At 36.7% G+C, this 25,696-nt stretch overlaps 1 protein-coding gene across 3 annotated transcripts in view; it reads left to right on the top strand.

Annotated features, from left to right (window-relative positions):
- Positions 1-25,696, top strand: part of PRDM2 (PR/SET domain 2) — a 200,766-nt gene that overhangs the window by 112,655 nt on the left and 62,415 nt on the right. For all 3 annotated transcript variants that reach the window (XM_020973482.2, XM_020973451.2, XM_020973473.2), the window contains exons 7-8: positions 11,751-11,864; positions 19,278-23,727. In XM_020973482.2, the coding sequence (XP_020829141.1) occupies positions 11,751-11,864; positions 19,278-23,727 (4,564 nt within the window). The remainder of the gene's footprint in view (positions 1-11,750; positions 11,865-19,277; positions 23,728-25,696) is intronic.

Here is a 25,696-nt window from a genome sequence, read left to right as displayed (position 1 = left end):
TCTTGCTTGTCATTTCTTATAGCATAATACTACTTCATCACAATCATATTTCAGCCATTTTCCAGTTGATGGGCATCTACTCAGTTTCCCATTCTTTGCCACCACAAAAAGAGCTGCTATAAATATTTTTGTACAAATAGGTCCTTTTCCCTTTTCTTTGATCTCTTCGGAATATAAACCTCATAGTGGTATTGATGGATCAAAGGGTATGCACAGTTTTATAGCCCTTTAGGCATAGTTCCAATTTGTTCTCCAGAATGGTTGGACCAGTTCACAACTCTGTTGACAATCCATTAGTGTCTAAATGTTTCCACGTGTCCTCCAGCATTTGTCATTTTCCTTTTCTATCATGTTGGCCAATCTGATAGACATGAGGTGGTATCTCAGAGTTGTTTGAATTTATTTGCATTTCTCTAACCAATAGTGATTTAGAGCATTTTTCATGTGACTGTAGGTAGCTTTTGATTTTTTTTCCTCTGAAAACTGCCTGTTCATATTTGACCATTTATCAGTTGGAAAATGGCTCTTATTTTTATAAATTTAGCTTAAGTCCCTATAGATTTGAGAAATGGGGCCTTTTAAAGAGAAACCCCCCAGGTTTCCTGTTTCTTCAAATTTTGTTTGCATTAGTTTTCTTTGTTCAAAAACCCTATTTCATGTAATCAAAATTCTTTTACTTCCCATCATCCTCTCCATCTCTTGTTTGGCCATAAACTATTTGACAGGTATATTTTTCCACGTTACCCTAATTTACTTATGATATCACCCTTTATATATAAATCATTTCTCCATTTTGACTTTATTTTTTGTGTACAGTTTGAGATGTTGGTCTGTGCATAGTTTCTGCCAAACTGTTTTCCGATGTTCTCAGCATTTTTTGTCAGATGTCAAGTATTTGCCCCAAAGCTTTAGATACTTGGGTTTATCAAATACTAGATTACTGTGGTAACTTACTACTATGTACTATATACCTGATCTATTCCACTGTCCAACCACTCTATTTATTAGCCAGTACCAAATTGTTTCAATGTTTACCTTTTTGTAATACACTTTGAAATCTTGAACTGCTAGGCCACCTTCCTTAACATTTTTTAAATTGATTCCTTGATATTCTTGACCTTTTGTTCTTCCAGGTGAATTTTGTTATTTTTTCTAGTTCTAATAATTATTTGATAGGTTGATTGGTATGGCACTAAGTAAATAAATTAACTTAGATAAAATTGTCATTTTTATTATTTTGGTTTGGCTTACCCATGAGCAGTTAATATTTCTCTTATTGTTCATTTCTTTGTGTGAAGTATTTTGTAATTATGTTCATATATTCTCTGGGTTTGGCTTGGCAGGTAGACTCCCAAGTACTTTATATTGCCTGCACTTATTTGTGTGTATATATGTGTATGTGTATATGTGTGTGGTACATATGCATGTATAGTGTATATGCATGTAAACACACATGCATATATAAATGCATACATAAATGGATATGCAAACACACATATAGATATAGATGTAAGCACACACACAGAGGAGTGTTCCATATTTCATAGTCCCCTACCTTTGCAAAGAAGGAAGAGAGGTACGCTTTTGTATCTCTTCTTCAGGGCCAAGCTTACTTAGCATTCATCTATATAGCATTCAGGTTGGTTGTAGTCAGTATGCTTAGTGTTTCTTGGTTCTGTTCATTTCATTTTGCATTCATTCATATAATTGTGTGTTTTTTCTGAATTCTTCATATTTGCTATTTCTTAATGGTGCAGTAACATTCCATTATCCCAAGCTGGACCACAATTTGATTAGCTGTTCTCTAATTGATGGGCATCTGCTTTGTTTGCAGTTCTTTGCTACTACAAATGTTCTGCTATAAATATTTTGTGTAAAGATTTTTAACATGAATCCTTTTGACCATCAAGGACAACTGTGCTCTTAACATGCAGATTTGAATGTGCTTATAGATGAAATAGAAATTGCACTGCATGTAACAAATGTGGAAGAAGCAGCTGGACCTAGACCAACTATACACAGGGGAATCCCTGATGAGAGGAACATAATTTTGAGGGTGTTGAGGAATCAATTTGCAGAGTACCTAAAGGAGAGAAAGGTACCAGACTTGGAAGAAAATCTCAAATCTTACTGTGAATAAAAGAGTGATCAGTGAATGCTAACTGACAACCCATATACCTATTTTCCTGTCGTACTGAAATGTTATTGAAATTATTCTATGCATATATTTGTTATAAGGATGTTAGGGTAAAAGGAAAGCTTTTGTTATTATAACATAATTTACTTAAGGATATTGAGAAATATAAGATTTCACTTTGTATGTTTATTGATTATAGAAAGCATTTGATTTAGTAGGGCAAATCACTGACTTAAAGAAACTGTCTCTTCAACAAGGTGCCTCCCAATATGCCTCCCATACAGTTCAAAATTCTACAAGATTCCTTGAAAATTGTAATAGCAAAGATGACCTTTTTTTGACAACTCAGTGATCACATAAAATTAGGAGGTAGGTGTACACTTTCCAAAAGTATTTTCCAGTGTCTTGGAGAAGATCCAACATACGATCCAAGTTGAAAATAGATTCCTTATATAAGGTGAGGTTCTTTAGCTAATCTTCTTTGTGAGTAACATCATGGGACTTTGAAGATGCTCCTATATGAGAGCCATAATCTTGTAAGAATTGTGCCTGTCAGAAAGGTGGCACAGTGGATAGAACCCTGGGCCTGAAATCGGGAAGATTCATCCTCCTGAGACATTGTACAGACTGTGTGGCCCTGGGCAAGTCACTTCACCCTTTTTGCCTCAGTTTCCTCATCTGTCAAATGAGGTGGAAAAGAAAGTGGCAAGCCACTCTTGTATCTTTGCCAAGAAAACTTCAAAGGGGGTCACTAAGAGTTGCATTCGACTTAACAACAGTCACATGGGAAAAGGCAAAATGGATGAAATATGCTTATTGTCCAGACTGTGTGTGGTTGGATGGACAACCTGTAGAACTTCTCACCTATCAGTCTGTGCATGTGGGGTAGGTACAGTTATTTGGGTAATGAGTACTCTGAATTGAAAAAGAGGAGAATGAGCTTGAAGTTCTTTCAATGACCTGAAGCCCATTTTATTAATACTAACATTTTTACATTGTTATGTGGCTGCAAGTCATGAAAGGTTACTGTTTCTCAGAAGAGAAATTATTTCTACCCAAAAGAAAATGGAGAGTTGGATGGAGGGACAGGTGCAGACTATCATACGTTACAAACAAGAAATTTTATAGGAGAATTGGAGTAAAGGATGTTATCAAAGAAATAGTTGATTAAAGAAGAATATGGTAAGAAGGAAGACAGCTTTATAGGTTCCATTAATATCCGCTTAACATCTGTAAAAACCAAGGAAAGCTCCAGTTTGAGTGAATTTTCTTGGGAAGGTATGTATAAGTCCTGGAACATTGGTTGCATTCTGCATTGCTGGTAGGAATATTCGTATTGGTGAAATCAGTGATCTTCTTTAATTGAGTAATTTGCATTTATATCCAGAGTTAGGATCAGGGCCCTACTAGTAGTTCATTCTGGTGGTAGTCGCGTTCTCTTAGAGTTGAAGTGAGAAGGTTATCCTGTAACTACTGAAATTGGCTTTTTAAGTATTCAGGGATTTCTCTGGACTTTGGAATTAGTGTCTTGTTTGATTGTGTACACACACACACATATACACACACATACACACACATACATACATACATACACATACACACACATACATACACATACATACACACATACATGCACACACATACATACATACACACATACATACATATACACACATACACACATACATAACACACATACATACATACACACATACATACACACACATACATACACACACACACATACATACATACACACACATACATACACATACATACACACACATACACACATACATACACACATACATACATACACATACATACATACATACATACACATCAGAAACATTTTTTCAGTGAAATAAATTGGTGAAGCCTGTGGATTGGTTCTTTTGGTTATTTTAAGAAAGGTTTGATAAACCTGTTAGATATAGGCTTCATCTCTTTATGCTTCCAAAGTGATATGCGTGACACTCCAAATATTTATCTTTTAAAGTAATAATAACATTTTTGTATATTATGTGTATTCTAACATATATAGAGTGTTTACTATGTACTAGGTGCTGCTATGCTAAACACTTCACAGTTTTTTTAATCTCATTCAGTCTTCAGAACAGTCCTGGTAGGTACATGCCATTCTTAATCCTCGTTTAACAGGTGAGGTGATAAGGTAACTGAGGTGAATAGAGGTTAAGTGATTTGCCCAGTGTCCCACAGCTTATAAGTGTCTATGGCTGGATTTGAACTGAGGGCTGACTGACTCCAGGCCTGGCACTCTATCCACTGTACAGCTAACTGCTGGGCAAGCCATTCGTGGGGGGAAGATGGCACGCTATTCTAACTATTTTGGAGTAGAAAAAAAAAGTGTATATTTGGAGTTCCATAGCTGCTAGATTTCTAATTCTTTCAAATATTTAATGAGACAACGTATGGAACATATTTTGTACTTGAGATAGTTATGTTTTCCTCCCAGAGTATTCCCCTCAGTGGTATTTTTGAAGTGACTATTTATTTTCTCCTTAAAACTAATGGTTTCAGCTTTTTGTATAAGGATTATTTTTATTTCCATTTCTTAATTTCTGGTATACTTTGATCTGGGTTAATATGAGATGTAGTACTGAAGTATACTTTATTTTTGGTTAATACAGATTATAGTATTGAAGTATGCTTTGTGGTTAATAAATCATCATGCTGAGTCTTTTAAAATTTAAAGTCTTTTCCTTTTCCTCACTTTTGATACTTCTATGATGAGTTGAGGGAGACTGATTTTCACCTAATAAAAGTTTGAATATGACTTACCATGTTTTTCATCAGTGTTCAGTTGTGACTTGTGGGTCTGGTCTTAGCCTTTGTGTCTAAATTTTTTTCTTCTTCATTTTGAAATAAGTGTTTTCATTATCTTAAATATTTGACATATTCAGAAATGACCCACATTTAGAGAGAGTACAATCTTTTGTTCCTGGTTTGTATAATGGGATTAGCAAACTCCCAGTGTTGCTTTGATAGTTGGTGAATGCCAAGCTCTCATAGATGTTTATGACCTGGCTGCAGCTGCAACTAAAGAATCTTGGCATTGTAGACCTGAGTGCTTAAGTCAAGACTCGTTTCCTGGGTATGTGCAGTAGGGGATGGAAAAGTGTGATTCTCGGCATTGATATATGAGTGGATTCAGTGTGGTTCAAATCAGGTAATCTGTGCATTGAAGCATCATGGGTCATGATATTTGACTCTCCTTGTCTTCTGAGAAATGAACAGTCTACAGTTTTCTTATTATGATATTTGTAAAGAATATTCTTCAACATAACATTTCTTCCAAGTGCCCACTCTGTGCAGGGTCTGGTGTGGCCCGAGACAAGAAGCCAAGATGAAAACCAGGTCCTTGGATTTCATTCTGCTTGGGTGATATGATAGAGCACAATAGCTAATTAAATCCAGATTGTGGAGGAGGTAAAGGACACTAATATATATTCACATATTAGGAAACACGGCAATGAGCTATAAGTTTTTTAGATTTTTGGCAAAGGAGCAGGATTTTGATTCTCACAGCAGACAAAGAAGCATTTGAGCTTTATGCAGTTATTAGTTAAAATGAAACAATTGGTGTTAAGTGTGTCATTTGTCAAAAATAATTATGTGGGCACATTCTCTTGTTTTGGTGAGATATTTTGATCAATAGTAGATCATAATGTCAAAATAATCATATATATGGTTTAGGTTTGCCCATGGTTGAGAGGGCCTTTTTAATCAGAAAAAATGTTGTAAAACTCTGAAAAACAACAGACTTTATGTGCAGAATGGAGACATAGGGGAATGATTAAATGCATAGAATTGAAATAAAATGTAGAATCCTATTTCCCGTAAGCAATATTCCTTTTCTCATATTTCCCCTTGCTCCCTTCCTCCCTCCTGCCCCCACTTGCCAAATAACCAAATCCAAGAAGAGCCAAAGAGGTAAACTTTAAAAATTAATTTGTTTTTAGTTCTCAACATTTGCTTCCATAAACTTTTGAGTTTTAAATTTTCTTCCCTTCCTTCCTCTTTCCTCTCCCCAAGACGGTATGCAGTCTGAAATAGGCTCTACCTGTACATTCATGTTAAACATATTTTCACATTAGTCATGTTGTAAAGAAGAATTAGAACAAATGGCAGGAACCACAAGAAAGAAGAAACAAAACAACAACAACAGCAAAACATAGTACGCTTCCATCTGCATTCAGACTCCATGGTTCTTTTTCTGGATGTGGACAGCATTTTCCATCATGAGTCTTTTGGAGTTCGTATGTGCTTGCATTGCTGAGAAGAGCTGAGCCTGTCAAAGTTAGTCATCGCACAGTGTTGTTGTTACCATGAACAGTGTTCTCCTGCTTCTGCTCACTTCACTCAGTATCAGTTTAAATAAGTCAGAGTTAAACTGAGTTGAGAGAAAGTCATGGGTTATATAGTTGTTCATTTGGAAAGAGAAAAGGTGCTAGAGGGGAGACCAAAGAATGGGTTGTTAATAAATTAGAAATTGCTTGAGTTTGTTCTCCTGAAGAGAAAAAATTGTTAAATCCATCAGCAGATCTTCAAGAGAGGACTGGAGTAGATTGTAAAAAGTATTACACTTCATTTTAATTATTCAAAAATTTTTTATTTTTTATGAGCTTTTTATTATATAGTATAAGGAACAGAAGAAAAGATTGTGTATGAAACTGAACTTGTTTAATTTTGAATGTGTATGTAACATTTCACATAGTACTTTAAGAAATAATACTTCATTTTTGAGAGAATCCAAAGAATTTATCAGTTATCTGAAAAAATCGTCATATGTTTATACAATATTATCCTCCCATTATTATTACAATATTATCCCTTTTTTTTCCTTTGAAGCAAAATATTCATAATCTTTTGTGGATCTTTTAAAGATTAGTTTTAATTCTAAGTAGTGTTAAATGTTTTTTGACTTCCCATGTTCTTTGTATCTCTGCAAAATTAGGGGCCCAGAAGCATATGTTTTTCTAGGCTTATTATTCTACTAGTAAACTAGTGTGGTGTTTTTTTTTTATGTGATAGAATAATTAATTCATACCTTGGCTATTTATATTGCTCTGTAGCTGGCTAGCCTGTGTTTCCTAGCACTAGTTCCTAACATGTTGCCTGTGGACTTCTATGTGTTCTGTCATTTGTTACAGAAAGTGTAATGTTGTGGAGAGAACTCTGAACTTGGAGTCAGGAGATCTGGGTTCTAATGTAGCTCTTTTCATTAACTGTGTAACTGCTTTATTTACCCAGATGAAGAAGAAAACACTTTGTAAATTGTAAACTGCTACTGAAGCAGTGCTGGGAAGAGAAAAGATCAGGTGATTCCTTGAAATCTGGCAGGGAAGATTTAGGAAGGCAACATTAAGTAAATTTCATTAAATGTAGTACCTGTGATGAAAACAAAACCCTAAAGAAAAATAAATAGGATATGAAATAGAAGAGGGGTAAAAGCCACAACATATCAAGTCTTGTTCATTAGACTTAGTTGAGGAGTATTTCATATTGTCTTTCCAGTGTGAGCACGTTATATTTTGCTTATTGAATATTTCTCTTAATGCTTTTAGTTTATTCTTTTGATTTACCAGAAACATTGTAATTTAATTCTGTTTTCTAAAGTGTTTGAAGCTTTCTATCCCAAAATGATATGGTAACACTAAAAAATGCAATTAGCAATCTCAGAATACGGTCTTTATTTTTGTTAATGAAATACTGAATTGCTGTGAACTCAAAGTGGACTCCCACCTGTAGGACCCTTTGAATGCCTAATAATTTGATAGTGAATTAGTCATAATTACTCTGCATTTGATCTTGGAGCCCACTGTGCTCTTTTTAGCTTAACTGAATCCATATTTCTGTAGTTTCACTTTGACAATTACAAGTAACTGTACTTTAACCAAAAGGTGCTCGAATTTACTTTATTTTCTGAGTAACTAAATTGGTATCCTATGAAGTAAAAGCATGTTAAGAAAAAATAAAGGAAAAAACCCCAAATTACCAGTATCAAAAATGAAAAGGGTGAATGTACCACCAATGATATGCCAGTAAAACTGACAACGAAAGTGAAATGGATGAATATTTACAAAAATATAAACTGCCCAGCTTAGCAGAATAGGAAATAGAATACTTAATAACTCAATCTTAGTAAAAGAAATTGAACAAACCATCAATGAATTCTGTAAGAAAAAATCCCTGGACCAGATGGATTTATAAGTTAGTTCTACCAGACATTTAGATAACAATCCTAATACCATATAAACTATTTGAAGAAAAAAAAATAAGGGGTCCTATCAAATACCTTTTGGGACACAAATATGATTTTAAAACCTAAACCAGGGAGAGCAAAAACAAAGAAAACTACAGACCAATATCCTTAATGATTATCAATGCAAAATTTTTATTTTTTTAGTAGAATTTTTTTTCCAGTTACATGTAAAGATAATTTTCAGCAATCATTTTTTATAAGATTTTGAGTTCCAAATTTTTTCTCTCTCCCTCCTGTTCCTCCTCCCCAAGGTGGTAAACAATCTGATACAGGCTATACATGTGCAATCATATTAAACATATTTCCATGTTAGTCATGTTGTGAAAGAAGAAACAAAACAAAAGGGAAAAACCACAAAAAACAATTTAAAAAAATGACAATAGTCTGCTTCAGTCTGCATTCAGACTCCATGGTTCTTTCTCTGGAGGTGAATAGCATTTTCCATCATGAGTCTCTTGGAATTGTCTTGGATCATTGTAGTGCTGAGAAGAGATGCACAAATTTTACATAAAATACCAGCAAAGAGATTGCAGCGATATATTGCAAAGATCATACACTGTGACCAGGTGAGATTTATATGAGAATACAGAGCTCATTCAGATAGGAAAACTGTCAGCATAATTGACAATAACTGTAACAAAAACAACAAGAATCATAAAAAAAATCATAAGAAAGCATTATCTATAATTGGGATGAACTTGAAAGCCTTCTCAATAAGGTCAGGAGTGAAACAGGGATACTCATTATCACCACTGTTATTTAATGTTATACTAGAAATGCTAGCTATAGTAATAAAACAAGAAAAAAATGAAGAAAAAAACGGGCAATGAAGAAATAAAACTATTGCTCTTTGCAGATGATATGATGGTGTGCTTCGAGAACCAACCCTAGAGAATCAACTAAAAAACTAGTTGAAACAATTAACAACTTTAGTGAAGTTGTGAGATATAAAATAAATCAACATAAATCATCAGCATTTCTATGTGCTACCAACAAAATACAGCAGCAAGTTATAAAGAAATTCCATTAAAAATAACAACAGATAATATAAAATACTTAAGTCTTCCTGCCAAGACAAACCTAGGGATTATATTAAGACAATTACAAAACAAAAGCAATTACCAAAAAAAAAATTCACAGAAACAGATTGATCTAAGTAATTGGAGAAATATTACTTGCTCCTGGGTAGGCTGAGCTAGTATAATAAAAATGACAATTCTACCTGAGCTAATTTACTTATTCAGCACCATACCAAACAATTATTTTATAGAGCTACAAAAACAGTCGTGGAATTTATCTGGAAGAAAAAAAGATCAAAGAACATCAAGGGAATCAATGAAAAATAATGTGTGAAGGGAGGCAGCCTAGCAGTTTCAGATTTCAATAAATAGAGTTGTGGGACAGTAAAATAGATTAGGTATACAGTACATAGTAGTAAATGACCATAGTAATCTAGTGTTTGATAAACCCAAATATCCAAGCTTTGGGAGCAAGAACTCACCATTTGACAAAAATTGCTGGGAAAACTGGAAAACGGTTTGGCAGAAATTAGCCATAGACCAACTTCTCACACTGTATATCAAGATAAGATCAAAATGGATAAATGATAAATGATTTAGATATAAAAACTGATAATCATAAGTAAATTAAGAGAACATGGAAAAATATCCCTGTCATATCTATGGAAAAAAAATTTATACCATGTTTCTTTGATAAATACATAGGCAGCTGAGCCAAATTTATAAAAATAAGAACCATTTCCCAGTTGATAAATGGTCAAAGGATAGGAATAGACAGTTTTCAGAAGATATCAAAGTTATCAATAGTCATACGAAAAAATGTTCTAAATCACTATAGATTTGAGAAGTGCTCATTGAAACAGCTCTGAGATGCCACTTCATGCCTATCTATTGGCTAACGTGACTGAAGAGGAAAATGCCAAATGTCTGTGGGGATATGGAAGAATTAAGATTCTAAGGCACTGCTGGTGGAGTTGTGAACTGATCCATCCATTATGGAGAGCAATTTGGAAGGGTTATGGAACTGTGCATACCCTTTGATCCTGCAATACCACTACTAGGTCTTTCCCAAAGAACAAAGAGGGAAAAGGACCTATTTGTACAAAAATATTTATAGCAACTCTTTTTGTGGTGTCAAAGAACTGGAAATTGAGGGCATGCTCATCATTTGGAACGGCTGAACAAATTGTGGTATATGGTTCTGATGCAATATTATTGTGCTGTAAAAAATGACAAGCAGGATAGTTTCAGAAAAACCTCGGAAAACTTATATGATCTCATGCAAAGTGAAAGGAGCAGAACCATCACATTGTACACAATAAAAGCATTATTATATTGATGATGGGCTGTGAGTGACTTAGCTACTTCGGTCAGGACAGTGAGCCAACATAATTCCAAAGGACCCATGGTGAAAAATGCTGTCCATCTCTAGAGAGAATTGATGAACTGTTATTGCAGATTAAGCATACTTTTTTAAAAATTTATTTTTATAGTTTTGTTTTTCTTTTGCAACATGGCTTATATGGAAATATCCTTTGCTTGTTGTTAAATGTATAATTGAAATCAAAGTGCTTGCTTTCTCAAGGAGAGGGGAGGGGAAGATGGGAGGGGGAGAGAATTTGGAACTCAAAATTTTAAATAAATTGTTAAAAAAATTTTTACCTGTAATTTGGAAATATTTAACAAAATAAGTAAAAATAATTAAAACCCCCTAAATTTACCAGTATTCACTGCTTGACTGCTATTTATGAATTATCAGTGTTATATAGTGCTGCATTAGGTGTTGCTGTTACTGTGTTTCCAGTGATTTGAAATCAACACCATTACTTTTATGTATTTTTCAAGGTGGGCATAAGTACAAAGGGAGTTAATTACCTCTGTGTCCATTATTAAAGCAAGTACAAGAAGTTTCCATTAGTATTTATTTTATAAAATGTTGCCATTAACTTTTCCCACTTTCCCTTTTATGTTAGTAATTTATTATTTTCTTTGTTTTGTTTTGTTTTTTTTTTTTTGGCTTGGCAGTGGGGTTAAGTGACTTGCCCAGGGTCACACAGCTAGTAAGAGTTATATGTGTCTGAGGCTGGATTTGAACTTGGGTCCTCCTGAATCCAGGGCCAGTGCTGTATTCACTGCGCCATCTAGCTGCCCCAATTTATTATTTTCTTTAAGAAACTAAAGTAGTTACTGTCTGGAGATAAGCACTTTCCTAGGATTGGATTAATGATTGTTGCCTTCTTTTCCCTGTTCTATGCCACTGATTAATGTCAAGAATAGCAGTGGAACATGTATATCTTTTTTTTTTCAGGGAAGAAAAAATCCCAAGAGGGTAAAAATAAGGCAAGCAAGACGGGAGACAAAGCAAAACTAAAAAAAGGTGAACCTGACTCAGCCTCTGCAAGCATGAGGGATTCTGAAGAAGGTAAGTCTTTTGAAACTGGACTTGAAAATTTACCTTTAAAAAAAAAAAGAAAATAAGGCTTGACCATGTCTGACTTGTTAATTGTTATTATATGTACTGTTGATGTTGTGCACTCCTGGGAACTTTTCTCTTTTCCTTTCCTTTTGCTTTTCCTTTTCCTTTTCCCTTCCCCTTCCCTTTCCCCTTCCCTCTTTTTCGAGGCAATTGGGGGTTAAGTGACTTGCCAGGGTCACACACCTAGTAAGTGTCAAGTGTCGGTCTGAGGCCGAATTTGAACTCAGGTCCTCCTGAGTCCAGGACTGGTGCTGTATCTGTTGTGCCATCTAGCTGCCCCTCCAGGAAATTTTCAAAGAACAATAATGAGGAAGTCTAGTTTTAGATGTTTAAGGAGTAATTTTAATTACTTCTGGTGATCTAATTTTGATTGTGCCTAGATAATAAGAGGTAGTATGGAAAAGTACTCTTGGAATCCAGAACCACCAAATTTAGGGCCTGCCTCTGACACATACAATTGATGTGACTGACCACATGTAGATCCTGTAACTTCTCAATGCACTAGGCAATAGCTAAGACTGTTAGTTACAGAAGAGTTGCTGCTATTTAGGGAAGTTCCACACTGATGAAATCACTGTTGTAATAGTAACAACAACTAGAAGCTTAGCTATAAATGTATATAGAATGAAGGTCTTTCTTCCCTAAAACAAACAATTGTGGAGGAAGAAGGGAGGGGAATGAGCATTTATTAAGTGCCTACTATGTATCAGGCACTGTGCTAAGTGCTTCAGAAATATTTCATTTTGTCTTCACAACGATCCTGGAATGTAGGCATGATTATCATCCCCATTTAATAAGGCAGATAGAGGTTAAGTAACTTGCCCGGGATCACACAGCTGGTGTGAGAGGCCTGATTTAAATTCAGATCTTCTGACTCTAGGCCCAATGCTCTCTGTCCACTAGACTACTTAACTACCTTTGAAGAAATAAAAGGCCTGTGGGAATGAAATTATTCAGTGGATTAATAGTGTTATGTATTTTTTTCATTTTTACCATCTGTGAAGCCACTCTGAGACCTGAATATTTCTTATTGAAAACTCTGCTATTGTAGCCCTAGATATTTTTAGTGCTTTGGCTTTTTCAGATAACATGCTAATAGAAGTGGTGGAAGTGTTTTTTGCTTCACATTTCATAAGATTGTAGGAGTTAGACCTTAGAATGGAGAGATCTTAGTGTTCTTTTAGAACACTCCTTTTCTTTATAAATGAAGTAACTAAGGCCCAGGGGAGAGTAAGTGCTTGCTTTTCTCACAGATTAAATAGCAGAGATTTGAACTCTTGATTGAAAATCCAGTAATTTGTCCACTGTGAAAGTAGTCTTGTCAACTAAATTTTTTCTATAGCTCTCCGTTAATTGGTCACCAATATCTGAGGTTCTAGGATTTAGACTTTCAAGGGACCTGATAGATTCTAATTCCCTATATTTGACAGAGGTAAATGAGGTCAAGGAGTTTGCCTGCAATCAGTCTGTCTCTGTCTCTGTCTCTCTCTCTCTCTCACACACACACACACACACACACACACACACACACATGAGATTTGAACCTGGCCCTTATGACTCCGTACCTGGTACTCGTTCTGCTTTCCCACACTGTACTTCTTGTCATGTTACGAAAGTACTCTAAAGGTTACTATTCTGGGTACACTAGAATTCTAGTTTCCCAGATGAGGCATGATTGCAGAATTCCATAGGAAGGTGGTACTGCTGGTTTATAGTTAGATTTATTGAACTAGAAAATAGTGGGAATATGTTGTAAGGTATCTGCATTTGTTATGTAGTAAATGAAGGCAAAAGGAGTAGCTTGCTCAACTCCCCTTTGTTTATATGGGCTCTAAAATGGAGTCGTCTGAATGATTTTCAGATTCATTTGCAAAGAAAACTCTGGAAGCCCAGTCTCCTTTTACAGTCATTTCCTCAATATTATCACTGGTGGTGACATTTATATCGGATTGTAAATCTGCATGATGAGTTACAAAATGCATGCACACAGGCAACCTCATGTCAGGAGATTAGGAGACTAATCAGAGTAGGAACCATGGATTTTGCTAAGAAAACTGTCTGAACAGGAGAGAGAACATTACTCTGTTCAATTTTGTGACAGTATTTTCAGCTGAAAAATACTAAGTTTTAAAAGATTGAATTCAAAAGTACTGGTTTTTCTGATGTAGCATTAGATTTCTAAAATATTTACATGTCTGAAATGAGAGATTCAGTTAATATTTAGGACATTTTTGCAACTGTGTAAAGAATTTAGTACTTTCCTAGATGTGCTATATTCTATTTGACAAATGATGGGTGTGATGAGTAAATAATTCTGCCATGTCTTTTTGTTCATTTTGTTCATTTTTGTTTTACTTGCTGCATGTTTGTACTTGGTGTTCTTTCTAGGAATAGAAACTAAAGCACCTGCTTCCAATGCATGGAGCCTTTTTTTTTTCCCTCCTTGGTAGTTGGTAGAGTTGAACAGTTTTTGAGTTTTATTACTTTGTACACTTCTGTATCTCAAAGTGTTTTAAGTGCCAGGTCTAGGATTGTTTACTTAAACAGCACTTTATTTCCTCCTGAATGTATTTGTCTTGCCCATGTAAAAACCAAGTTATTGTTGTGTAACTGAGCTATTGATAGAACCCCCAAACGTGGAGAGATATTTTTATTTTCTTTTGTCTCTTTTTAGCAGCATCCTGTGTGGAAACTTTGATTGAGAGAGGTCACAAATAACTTCTCTTTGGAATTAGCACCATTGGACTATTGTTTTCCTCATTTTGTGGAAAATTCATGGAAATAGAATTCATGAAACTTGCTTTGGGGAGGAAAAAAAGCTGTCTTTTTACTTAAAGGTGAAAACCACACTGCTAGCATGTACATTGACTACATAAACTCTTCAGTTACAACTCTGCTCTCCTATTATCTGATGTGCCTAGCACTTTCTTCCCTTTCCCTCCTGGTGACTGTGTCCTGCAGCCCCACTCTCTCTGTATTCTCTGGACATACAGAACTAGTTTTCATTCATCAGTACACTTTGCATTAGATTTTAATACGGATATATTAGAGCAGGAGGGAAAGCAAGGCTGATATACCTAGGAAAAAGGAGAGATTGACATAAATGAGTAGGGATGGGGAAAGTTACAAGGGTTGGACACGTGGTTTCATTGCTATAGTGAACTTTTTGGTGAAAAAACTTAAAACAGTGCGACTTCTCTGCAGCTTGTAGTCTTCACGATTTGCCTAGTGCCTCGAGATTAAGTAACTTGGCCAGGGTTACAGAGGCCATATGAATCAGAGACAGGGGCTGAACCCACGTGTTAGGGGCTTTGAAGCCTTGTCTGTATTTGTTGCATCTTGTTGCTTCATAAAGGAATACTACTACTCAGTAATTGTTCAGGGATCTATTATTGATGTGGATACTCCCTGCATGGATACAGATGGTAACCCCTAGTTGCCTTTGTTAAACTGTTTTTTAATTACTGTGATAGAAGAAATTAATTATTTTTTAGCCAGTCTTTTGACTAATAATATGTGCTGATACCTCAATAAGGCGGCCATATATTTGTTCATTGCTTATGTTAAAATAATAACTTAGAGAAGACATGAAGAAGAAATTGAGTTTAGAGTGTCCTTTCTTCAAATTTACCTAGTAAAAGCTGAGAACAATTCTTTACCAAGCAGGATGAGTACAGAAGTTGGTGTTTCAGACTTAGCAATGTACTTTGAGAGATATCTGATACAGATTCGAATCTAGTTATTTCACATGCCTTTTTGACTGATGGAATGACTGAAGAACAAAAGTCCAGATATGAAAAGAAAACAAATCTTGTCCTGTGTGGGTAAAAAGGGTGGGGGGATGACTTGAAATTGTAGGTATTTTACAGATTATTTGAGTAATTGGAAAGTCCTTGCTAATGAAATTGGGCTCAGACAGGGATGAAAAACATAAATCAAACCTCATTTTGAAATCATTGAAATAAACCCCAGAGGGCCTCCCTGCTTAGATCAAAATGACAGTTTTTAGAATATATTGGAAATATATTTAGTGAGTTTCATGAAAGGCCTAGTTCTTGCCAACTTGCTTTTCTTTCTCCTCTGACCTTTTCTGAGCCACCATTCCTGCCTCCCTTCACCCTGCCAATCAGAACTGTCTTGAATTCTTCCTGAATCATTGATGTAGAGGTACCTTTCTATCTGAATTTCTATCAGATGGCTCACGTATTTTCCATGGCTCCTGTTATTCCCTGTTGTGGCATCATAATACTTTGCCATTTCATCAGTGATGGGTACTTCACAAATTTCTGGGCCTAAAAAATTTCACTAGTTGGGGTGGCCTGCTGTCTGGTGATTGGCTTCTCTGAGTTGAGTTCGACTTGTTCTTGGTTGATAGAAAGTGTCTGTTGCCAGGTTTGTTTGCAAAGCCTTTCTAGTTTGAGAAGGAACTCCTATAAAGTTGCTGTTCTCTGCTGGCATTGCCTATGAGGACCCAACATTATCACCCTGACGTGACTGGATTAATATTGACAATCTTAGATGAGATGCAAGGATATTTTATTCTTTTCGTAGATTTGGAAACAGAGACAAGTTGTCCAAAGGTAACACAAGTATTAAATGGCAACTGGGGCTTGAAACTCAGTCTTTTTGAATACTCCATGTTGCCTTTCCCCCAAATCTTAATTTTAGACTACCTGTCGCTTCCATTTTCTGTGCATACTCATGCTGTGTGGTTTTAGATTTGAGGGAGTCCTTTACATTTTCTTGGAGATCATAAAAACCAAAAATATCCAAACATTGAAAAATTATGAGAATTCTGTCTATGTGTTACTATACTTGTATATCTATGCATATTTGGATTATCTAATCATGATTTCCATTAGATGATTTAAAATGTTTCTATTTTGTGGCATTTCTTCCATTTTAGTAACAAAATAACATTTCTACACAAGGAAGACGTTAGTTTTCCCAGTTTGTTCAGTAAAGGTTTAAGTGTTATGAAAAACAAAGGGCCCAAATAGATCATGGAATTGACTTCTAATTCAGTATTTTATAGTGTCTTATTTTTCTGTAGTAACAAATACTGATCTTCTGGTTCTGGATACTCAAATGCAGTAATTTAATAGATCTCTTGTCTTATTCCTATGAGTACCCTTTTCTTGGTATAGATTGCAAAACATCCAATATTTGAATCCTGGTTCTGCCACTTATTCCCTGTGAGACTTTGGATAACTGGACGTTAGTTTTCTAATCTGGGGAATGAGATCAGTAGAACCTTCCAGTACTAAGTTTATGATCCATACCTTCTCATTGGATCCTAATTCTATTTTTCATGGATATTATATTGTGAAGATGGGCTGTCCATCATTATTCACCTTAATAACATAGCTGGCTACCAGTCTTTCTGTTTGTATACATCTTTAATGTTATATTCTTAATCAGAAGTCATTGTTGGTAACATGCTGTGTGGCTCAGTGGTGTCAGATTCAAATAGAAATGGGGTTGGGGGTCATTGCCCTGCATATTGACTTAGTTTTAAATTGTAGTATTATCTATATTTTATTGCTTTGTTTTTGTTGTTGTTAAATATTTCCAATTATATTTTAGTCTGATTTGGACCTCAGTTTTGTGGGCTGCATGTGGTCCTTCGGTTGTGTGTTTGATAACCTCTTCTGTAGCTTATTTAAATCCAATTTGCATTTTCCCTCCGTTATGAACGACCATTTGGGGAGAAATAGATATTTTAAAATGGATTTATCAGAAGTATTTGTTCCTGGACTTCTGATAAAATGCTGCCTGAATGGTTGTATATAGTTTACATTTCCTTCAGTGAGTAATGTTGTTGGCATTTTTGTTTGAAGTCCTGGGGTTTTCCATTTGGAGTTCAGGGATTCCCTTTGCAAAGCAAGCCCAGAAAAACATTCCTGGAACAAAATAGTTTATTATACAGACCAACAGTGGCAATTCTGCCATCTGGTTCCTGACCAGGGTTTTAGGAGGCACTTGGAGAAAAAGGTAGATTCCATCATCACAAAAATAATTTTCTGCCAACTTGAGATTACATAAATACAAAAGAACCAAAAAAATTCATAAAATATGAACTGCCAGTATTTAGGGTGTGTGTAGCTGCTTTACAGCAAGGAGATACAGACAACTGCATTGATTCTTGTCATACTTTGAATCTTGCTCATTTACAGGTTCTCTTAATTAAAAGGGTAGGACAAAAGTTCTGGTCATAATAGTGTTGCTAAGAAAACACTAGACAAAAGATTTTACACAAAAACCGTACCAACTCTTCTCAAAAGAAAATGAAATACAGGGAAGAAAAATACAACTTTTCTCTGCAAGTTGCCTCCTCCCTCTTTTCCAGCAGAGCTCCTTTCCTCCTACTTTATTGAATAAATCGATGCCATCTGTTAGTAACTTGGCTTTTTTCTTTCTTGCTTCATACCTTAAGATTCATACTTTAACATTACTTCCCTTCCCTCCTCCCCCAGTCCTGTTCTTCTTTACTCCATTCTCAAAATGAGGTATTCCTTCTTGACAAGGCCAGACTCCTATTTGTGCTCCAGGTGAGCTTGTCCCTTTGATTATCCCTTCTCCCTATTTCAATTGCCTTTTTCCTCCACTGCCCTACTAATGTGCCCTGCTGTCCTTCCTCTTTAAAAATCACTCATTACTTGACCCTACCATCTCCTTAAGCTCTTATATTTTTCTCTCTTCTTAAAAACCAAAAAACAAAACCAAAAGACCAAAAAAAACCCCTGTGCTTTTTATATACAGTTCGTAACCTCCCTTCTACTTCTCACCAATTTCCACAAATGATTTTGCAGTTGTTAAATTTAATGACTTTTCCTTCAAATCATCATTATTCACAGTATTTTTATTTGCAGCTTTTGACACCAGTGACCATCTTTCTAGATAGTCTTTCTTCTCTTGACGTTTGTGGCACTGGTTTCTACTGCTTCTATGCGTCTGACTGTTTCTTTCCACATTCCGTTGTTGTGCTATTGTATGCCTCTTATCTACTAAGCTTTGATATAGATATTCACTGAAGAGTAGTGGGAAAAAACTCTGAGCTTGAGGGCTCTAATAGCTGTATGACTGGGAAAAAAATCACTGAACTTCTCTGGACTTAAGTTTTCTCATCTTTGTAATGGATTATTGTGAAGAAAACGTTTTGTAAACTTTAAGTGAGTCATTAGTGTGAAGTAATTGTATGCAACAATAGGGTAGAATAAAGTTATATATTATTGGCCATGACTTTTAAGTGTCTTAGTGGCAGCAAGAATATTTAGAATAATATGAAATGATTTCGTACCTTATGAAGTGGCTAACTTCTTATTTCTCTTTTACTTCTACTTTTCTTTATTCTTCTAGGGCCTAAAGAGGAAGAAGAGAAGCCTTCAGCTTCAGCAGTGCTCTCCCTAGAACAGACAGCTGTTATTCAGGAGATGGTAAATCAGGATGCACTTCCCAAATTAATAATCCCTCCTCCTGTCTCTGAGCCTCAGACACTGCCAGAAGGGACACCTGAAGTAGTACATTGTGGATCAGATGACTTGGAGGAGGAGGAGGAGGATGAAGAAGAGGAAGAAGAAGAGGAAGGCGAAGATGCTAATATGCCAAATGAAAGTTCTGAGAGAGAGCCAGAAATAGAGTGTGAAGAAAAGCAAGGAACATCAGAAGAACCACGAAATACAACTGAAGAAAATCTAGATGGCTCGGTTGAAGTGATGCCAGTTGTTAAAATTCCTAAAACAAAGGGAGATTCCAATGGTGATGTTTTTGAAACATTCATGTTTCCTTGTCAGCATTGTGAAAGAAAGTTTACAACCAAACAAGGACTTGAACGTCACATGCATATCCATATATCTACCGTCAATCATGCTTTCAAATGCAGGTACTGTGGAAAAGCTTTTGGTACCCAGATTAACAGGAGAAGGCATGAGAGACGTCACGAAGCAGGGCCAAAAAGGAAACCAATCTTAACACTACAACAGCCTGATGATCTTGTAGATGGCCCAGGGTTTGGAGATGATATAAATCTTAAAGACGAATCAAATACTTCCAGTCTTTTGCAAGATTGCATGATTTTGGATTCAGAGAGAGTTTCCCAAGAAATTGCAGTTTCTTCTGTTGCAGAAGAGAATGGAGACCTCAAGGAACTGCATCCATGCAAATACTGTAAAAAGGTTTTTGGAACGCATACAAACATGCGGAGGCATCAGCGTAGGGTTCATGAACGTCATCTTATTCCCAAAGGAGTAAGGAGAAAAGGATTCTTACTTGAAGAACCACAGCTTCCAGCAGAGCAGACCCAGCAGACCCAGAATGTATATATAGCAAGCACAGAGCTAGAAGAAGAAGGAGAATCAGATGATGTCTACATTATGGATATTTCCAGCAATATCTCTGAGAATTTAAATTATTATATTGATGGGAAGATTCAGTCCAATAGCAGCACTAGTAATTGTGATGTGATTGAAATGGAGTCTAATTCTGCAGACTTGTATGGCCTAAATTGTTTGCTTACTCCTGTTACAGTGGAAATTACCCAGAGTATAAAGACTTCTCAAGTGCATGTAGCAGAGGAACTTCCCAAGGACTCCTCTAGTAACACAAATAGTGATTCAAAGAAGCGGAGAACCACTAGTCCACCTTTTTTGCCTAAAATAAAGGCAGAAACTGATTCGGAACCTATCACACCATCCTGTTCCTTAAACTTACCTCTCAGTGTATCCGCTACAGAGACTGTTCCTTATCACAAAGAGAAAAGTGTCTTTTTGTCTTCAAAGCTCAAACAACTTCTTCAAACACAAGATAGTAACAAGATAACAGCAGTTATATCTGCGACAGACATCCCTAAATTAGGTTCATCTGTATCATCATCTTCTTCTGTTTTGCCTGTATCATCGAGTAGGTTTAAGCGAAGAACCAGCTCTCCTCCTAGTTCTCCACAGCATAGTCCAGCTCTTCGAGATTTTGGAAAACAGAGTGAGGGCAAAGCAACATGGAATGATCCAGCTATTAGTTCTAAAATACCCAAATTAGAAAGCCACAGCAGTTCACCTGCCTGGAGTTTATCTGGGAGGGAAGAGAGAGACACTGTGAGCCCCTCATGCTTTGATGATTACAAAATGTCAAAAGACTGGGCAACTAGCACCACTTTTGGTAATGTGTGCAACCAACAGCCCTTGGATTTATCCAGTGGTGTAAAGCAGAAGTCGGAGCTTACAGGAAAGTCTCAGGTTCCTTGGGAATCTGTGTTAGATCTTAGTGTGAATAAGAAACCCTGTGGTGACATGGATATCAAGGAATATAAAGAGAACAACTCAGTGCAGCCTACCTGTAGCAGCATAAAAAAGAAGAAGCCAACGACCTGCATGTTGCAGAAGGTTCTTCTCAATGAATATAATGGCATAGATTTAGCCTTGGAAAAGGCTCCAGATGAAAATAGGAGCCCAAGTCCTTATAAATCACTAGATCCCCAGCCAGAACCTGATCTTGACCCAGATTCTAGTTTATCTGCCCCAGTTGCTCATTCCTCTCCTTGCACTTCTCCATCACCTCTACCACAGACTTCTGTGTCCTCTGGTCAGCTGCCTCCTCTCCTGATCCCAACAAATCCATCTTCTCCTCCACCTTGCCCACCTGTGTTAACTGTTGCTACACCTCCCCCACCTCTTCTTCCTACTCTTCCTTTGCCACTTCCAGCTCCATCTTCCAGTGTTTCTCCTCCTTCGTGTCCCTCACCACTTTCTAATACCACTACACAATCACCACTTCCCATTCTTTCACCTACAGTGTCTCCATCTGCATCTCCTGTCCCATCTGTTGAGCCTCTAAACTCTGTGGCTTCACCTGGGCCACCTATACTTTCCTCTTCCTCCTCCTCCTCCTCCTCCTCCTCCTCCTCTTCCTCTTCCTCCTCCTCCTCCTCCTCCTCTTCCTCCTCCTCCTCGTCTTCCTCTTCATCATTCTCATCTTCCTCTTCTTCCTCTTCCCCATCACCGCCACCCCTCTCAGTGGTTTCATCTGTTGTTTCATCTGGTGATAACTTGGAAGCGCCTCTCCCTACATCTTTCAAACAAGAAGACACAGAGAATGAGGATCAAAAACCAAGTGATGATCCACAGACATCAGGTGAACAGGCTATTGTTCAGGAAACATTCAGTAAAAACTTTATTTGTAATGTTTGTGAATCACCTTTTCTTTCTATTAAAGATCTAACCAAACATTTAACTATTCATGCCGAAGAATGGCCCTTCAAATGTGAATTCTGTGTGCAACTGTTTAGGGACAAAACAGGCTTGTCAGAACATCGTTTTTTGCTTCATGGAGTTGGGAATATATTTGTGTGTTCAGTCTGTAAAAAAGAGTTTGCCTTTTTGTGCAATTTACAGCAGCACCAACGAGATCTCCATCCAGATAGGGAATGTACACACCATGAGTTTGAAAGTGGCACCCTCAGGCCCCAGAATTTTACAGACCCCACTAAGGCCAAGGCAGACCATGTTAATAGTCTACCAGAACATCCTTTAGAAGCTTCTAAAGAGGAGGAGGAAGAAGAAGAGGTAAATGATTCTTCAGAGGAGCTGTATACTACCATAAAAATAATGGCTTCTGGAGTAAAGTCAAAAGATCCAGATGTTCGACTGGGCCTCAATCAGCATTACCCAAGCTTTAAGCCACCCCCGTTTCAGTATCATCACCGAAACCCTACGGGCATTGGGGTTACAGCCACAAATTTTACCACTCATAATATCCCACAGACTTTTACTACTGCTATCCGCTGCACCAAATGTGGGAAAGGCGTTGACAACATGCCTGAATTACACAAGCATATCTTGGCGTGTGCTTCAGCTAGTGACAAAAAGAGGTACACACCTAAGAAGAATCCAGTACCGCTGAAACAGACTGTGCAACCCAAAAATGGCGTGGTGGTCATAGATGACTCGGGGAAAAATGCCTTTAGACGCATGGGGCAACCCAAAAGGCTAAATTTTAGTGTTGAACTCAGCAAAATGTCCTCTAACAAGCTCAAAATGAGTGCACTGAAGAAGAAAAATCAGTTAGTCCATAAAGCAATCCTGCAAAAAAATAAATCTGCCAAGCAAAAAGCAGACTTAAGAAATAATGATTCAGATTCTCACTCACACATTTGCCCTTACTGTGAGCGTGAGTTTACTTATATTGGAAGCCTGAATAAACACGCAGCTTACAGCTGTCCTAAAAAGCCAATTTCTCCTTCCACCAAAAGAAGTGCTTCTCATTCATCTAAGAAAAGTGGGATCTCATCACCTGCAAGCAGTGAGAAAAGTAGCAACCTACGAAGACGGACAGCTGATGCTGAGATTAAAATGCAGAGCATGCAAACCCACTTGGGCAAGACAAGAGCGCGGAGTTCAGGGCCCAGCGCAAATGCATCGCCCTCTCCATCCTTTAGAGCAAAACAGAAGGTGAAATTTGTACCTTCCGTGAAGTCCAAAAAATCAAGCCCTTCTTCTCTAAGGAACTCCAGTCCTGTAAGAATGGCCAGAATGTCTCATATGGAGGGGAAGAGATCAAAAGCAGTAGCCAAGAACCATTCTGCTCATCTCTCCAGCAAAGCATCCCGGAGCCTGCATGTGAGGGTCCAGAAAAGCAAAGCTGTTTTACAAAGCAAGCCTGCTTTATCGAGCAAGAAAAAATCAGATAGGTTCAGTGTCAAATGTAGAGAAAGGAGTGGAGGGCCCATCACTCGAAGCTTGCAGCTGGCAGCCTCTGTAGACCTCAGTGAAAGCAAGAAGGAAGAAGGCAGTACAAAGCAGGAGCTCAAGGATTTCAGGTAAGCCATTCTCTTGTAGTGGAGGAAAAGCCCCCATTTCTGTCAGTATTTTTAAATCCTATAACTTGAGACAATAATTACTGCAAAACTTGAAGGCGAGTATTGGTGCTTTGGGTGTTTGAATGACCAAGTTTTATTTCATCCCTGAGGAATTATGAAATAGCATCATTTACCAAAAGTAGCTGGTTGTGAGTAGAGTTGGAAATCAAGAAAAATACTATCGGTGTAATAAAAGAAGACATGAAACTGAGTGAAAATGTCCTTCATAACTTGTGACTTAGAGTTATTTCTCCTTGTACAAGATTCCTGACAGTGTTGAGCATACCGGCTGCTTGTTTTGGTGACAGTAATTTGTTTCTCTGCTGCCATTCATCAGGGTATTCTTATTGCTTATCATTTAAAATATTTACCATATTGGTAAAATGTCAACATTTTCCTTTGAATATGCTATACATTTCCCTTGCATTTCTGTAACGAGAATGATCAGTAATGCCCTTTTTTGGGCAGGGAGGCAAGATGAGGATAAGATAGACAGATCTTGAAATGGGACAGCAACAAAGTTACCCTGAGAACTTTTCAAACTTTTTTTTTAAACAATAGACAAGTCACCTTAATGAATCAGGATCCTTGTTTCCCTGTCTCTAAAACTGGAATGTTTGAACTTATTTTAGTACCATAGTTTTATGTTTTATAGTAAAGAGTTTTGATGAAAGCCAAAATGATTGTGGTACTTAATTTTCCCACATTCGATTTCCCAGCTTTATGATGTTCTTAATCAACTAGGGGGGGAAAATCTGGAGTTGACAAACACATTCTTGAGATTCCTGTGTGTGAAGCAATCCCAGGAGAGATTATTGATCATACGCTCAGTACCATATATAATGCCCAAACTTCTGCAGAGTGTTTTTAAGTCTTGCCTTTTGAAATGGTGCTGCCTAACCTGTGGTTCCAGAATTTCATTCTAACTGCTTATTTGTTCTTACTGTGTCTGGAAGAAAATTACCTTGGAGTATTAAGTGAATTAGGGATTGTAGTTGAATGACATAATCAATTTTGGAATTTAAAAAAAGTTCTATTATGTATCATTGTAAAGTTTGTTCAAACAAAGTATTTGTGCCTTGGTAGGGTTTATGCTATACCATGGCTAACAGGAGAAGAGCCATTAGGAGAGATATTATTTAAATAATTAGCTTCAACAGTTAAAAATCCCATTTATGAATGCACTGTTTCTTCATTGTAAATATTAAACCTACATTTTTCTTGAGCCATGACCTACATAATGTGTATTACATAAATATAAAAACACATGCACATATATGTACATGTAATCTTATAAATTCGCAGAAATTACACATTTTATCAGTAATCCAACTGGTAGCTACAAAAGGGCACATGAAGGATGCATCTTTGTCGAGGTCAGCAACCCACACTTTGAGGGAAGCCGCCTCTTTCTTGGGTTTGTTGGGCACAGATTCTGTTGTGTGTTTTCTTCTGAATGCATTTATGGTTGGGAAGGGGAACAAGCTCATGAATTTGTTAAGAGTCCAAGCACTCGCATGTAATTAATTCTTTAAAACCCCTCCAGTATGAGCCTCACATGGCTCTTTGGGGAGGGCCCCTTCTTTGAATGTTTTCTAAAGGGAATTGCTTCTTTTGTGCTGGAATCCCCGATTTATGTAGTTTTCAATGGAAAATTGATCTGAAAAAGTGAATTTTAAAAAGCAAAAAATAATTGTTTGAATAACACATAATGACGGTATTAAAAAGTACAGCCTTCATTGGAAGTTACGTAAAAACTATTTTGAATAATTTCATAGGATATTTATTGAATAGTTCAAAAGGGTCTATCAGAATACAGCATTACTTCCTTTGCTGTGGTTTAGTGGTACTTTTCTTTATTTTCAGTAATTAATTGAGGGAATATTATATTGTTGGATTAAAATTTGGCATGCAGAAAGACTTAAAAATT

This window comes from Phascolarctos cinereus, unplaced genomic scaffold, assembly GCF_003287225.1.
Source record: "Phascolarctos cinereus isolate Bilbo 61053 unplaced genomic scaffold, phaCin_HiC Scaffold_726;HRSCAF=1367, whole genome shotgun sequence".
Taxonomy (NCBI): Eukaryota; Metazoa; Chordata; class Mammalia; order Diprotodontia; family Phascolarctidae; genus Phascolarctos; species Phascolarctos cinereus.
Note: the sequence above shows the minus strand (reverse complement) of the source record. Positions and strands in the feature narration are given on the sequence as shown.